Raw genomic sequence first — 2,426 nt, forward strand, 5'->3', positions numbered from 1 at the left:
CTTTACTAAAGATCAGGAGTTGTCAGTCTCTGGCATGCCAGAAGGTGCCAAAAATCAACTTCTTAGCATCTGTAAAGTGCATTGAGAGGAATTAGAGAAACAGGATTTTTCCTAGGCAATGTCTAGATATTCAACCATTCTTCTAGGTTGAGAGGTTGACTTTGTCTCCATCCCAGCTATGTCTCCCTTTCTGACTTATTTCTTTATTCAGAGAAGGAAAGAGAAAGACAGGAACATGCAAAATGGTGGTGAACAGAATAGAAACAATCTTAAAAGAAATTCTCTGACTCTCCACAGTTTAGAAATGACAAATCTGATATTCTTATTTCTCATGCTATAAAAGATTGGATTAAAGAGGAGTGGAAGAAGTGAATACAGAACAGTCAACCCAAAATCCAAGTAAGATGGTGTGTTAGAGGGAGGTCTCAAATAGGCAAAGCATCCAGTTAATACAAACATAGACACCACTAAAAGGTGGGGAAGACAAGTTGATAAAGCTTTCTGCCTTCCTTTTTCAGAAGGGATTCTTAGCACTGCCTTGAAGATCATGGCATAAGAAACAATAATAAAACAACCTAGTCCTGCAATGACACTGGCCACAAGAACTCTGACTTCAACTAGATTGAAGTCAGAGCAGGATAAATCTAGCAACTGTGGAATTTCACAGAAAAACTGATTGACAACATTAGAACAGAAAGCAATGGAAAAAGTGCCAGTGGTATGCAATATTCCATAGACAAGACCAGCAACCCAAACCAAAATCATTATTTCAGTGAAGGCTTTCCAATTCATCACTGTCTCATAATGCAGAGGATTGCAAATGGCAACATACCGATCGTATGTGATAACTGTCAAGAGGGATAAATCAGAAGCTGCAAAGGTGATAAAGGTGAAGACTTGAGCAACACAACCAAAGTAAGAGAAATGCCTGGTGTCCGTGAGGGAATTCACCATGGATTTTGGGACAATGACAGAAACTGAGCCCAGGTCCTGCATAGCCAAATTCATTAGAAAGAAGTACATAGGGCTATGCAGTCGATTATCTAAAGCTACTGCAGAGATGATGAGAAGATTTGCTGTTATGGTTGCCAGATATAACACAAGGAACAAGAAGAAATGTAAGAGCTGCAGATGCCGATTTTTTGAGAATTCCAGGAGCAAAAAGTAAGGCACTGTGGTTTGATTATCCATGCTTAATCTATGACTAATTTAATTTAATTTAATTTAATTTTGATAAACAGAGATGGGAGATACAATTATATTAAATCAGTGAACTTATAACTTGATACAAAGTGAGAACAGAGTAGAAAAATAGAGGGAAAACTTGCAAAGAATGAAGAGAATCACACAATTCAAACAATGGATACCATACAGAACATTCATGTGTCCAATCACAGCAGCTAACGATCATCCGCAACTTTTTTCTCCTTCCACTCCATTCTTTCCCTTTTTGCACTGGTTAGAATTTTTTCCTAGGACTCAGAAGACCTCATCAAGTCCATGTTCACTGAAGTTCCTTGGAGATTTTGGACCAGTAAGTATCTCTTGCCACTCCTACAGGATTGATACAGTCGTGGAAAATTGGAGAGAGGGCTCCCATACAGAGAGCGCTCCTGAAGGAAAAGCAGGATACAAATCTAGCAGAGAAATAATAGAATCAATTGTCATGTCATTTACTTTCAAACCTTGAGGGAACAGACTCCCAGTTCCCTGAATTTAGGTAACACACAAACACAGAGAAACAGAGACAGACACACAGAAACAAGCACAGAGAGACAGAATCTGTAAATGTTGATGCTAGGGAGAGTGGAAGGCAAAAAGAAGAGGGGCCAACCAAGGGCAAGGTGGATGGATGATATTCTAGAGGTGACGGACTCGTCCCTGGGGGAGCTGGGGGTGTTGACGACCGACAGGAAGCTCTGGCGTGGGCTGGTCCATGAAGTCAAGAAGAGTCGGAAGCGACTAAACGAATAAACAACAACAACACATGAGGAAACATATTTTCATCAAGAGAAATGAGAACTAAGGAGGATGTTTTTATGTTCTGGTCAAAGTTCTCCAGTTAACATTTCTTTATACTGAACATTTAGAAAAGATTTCAAAAGTAAGAGCAGTTTGGTATGGAGACCAATTGCCCAAGATGATGATGATTCATTTTCAGTCAGTGTTTTCAAGCAGTGGCTGGGCAGCAACCTGTCAAGGGTATTTCATTTGGATTCCTCACCTGAGCAGGACTTGTATTCAATATCCTAAATAGCCCCTTCCATCTCTATGAATCTATGATAAACTTCTGTGAATCTTGGGTGCCACTCACACTTTTCATTATATGTATTATTTATAGTTTAGTTTTTCCATTCACTCTTTTTAGTGTAAGCTTCACAGTGATGTACAACAACAACAACAACTTTTAGACATTCCAACCAAAT

At 39.3% G+C, this 2,426-nt stretch overlaps 1 protein-coding gene across 1 annotated transcript; it reads right to left on the reverse strand.

Moving 5' to 3' along the window:
- Positions 1-207: 207 nt before the first annotated feature.
- LOC134496640 (olfactory receptor 14A16-like) lies at positions 208-1,191 on the reverse strand. Its single transcript, XM_063302352.1, has one exon. It carries the CDS (start codon positions 1,189-1,191, stop codon positions 208-210), a length of 984 nt encoding a protein of 327 aa, XP_063158422.1.
- Positions 1,192-2,426: the final 1,235 nt, after the last annotated feature.

Source organism: Candoia aspera, chromosome 4 (assembly GCF_035149785.1).
Source record: "Candoia aspera isolate rCanAsp1 chromosome 4, rCanAsp1.hap2, whole genome shotgun sequence".
NCBI lineage: Eukaryota > Metazoa > Chordata > Lepidosauria > Squamata > Boidae > Candoia > Candoia aspera.

What these genes read in the sequence shown, in the direction of transcription:
- LOC134496640 (XM_063302352.1), bottom strand. Translation starts at nt 1,191, where the DNA reads ATGGATAATCAAACCACAGTGCCTTACTTTTTGCTCCTGGAATTCTCA.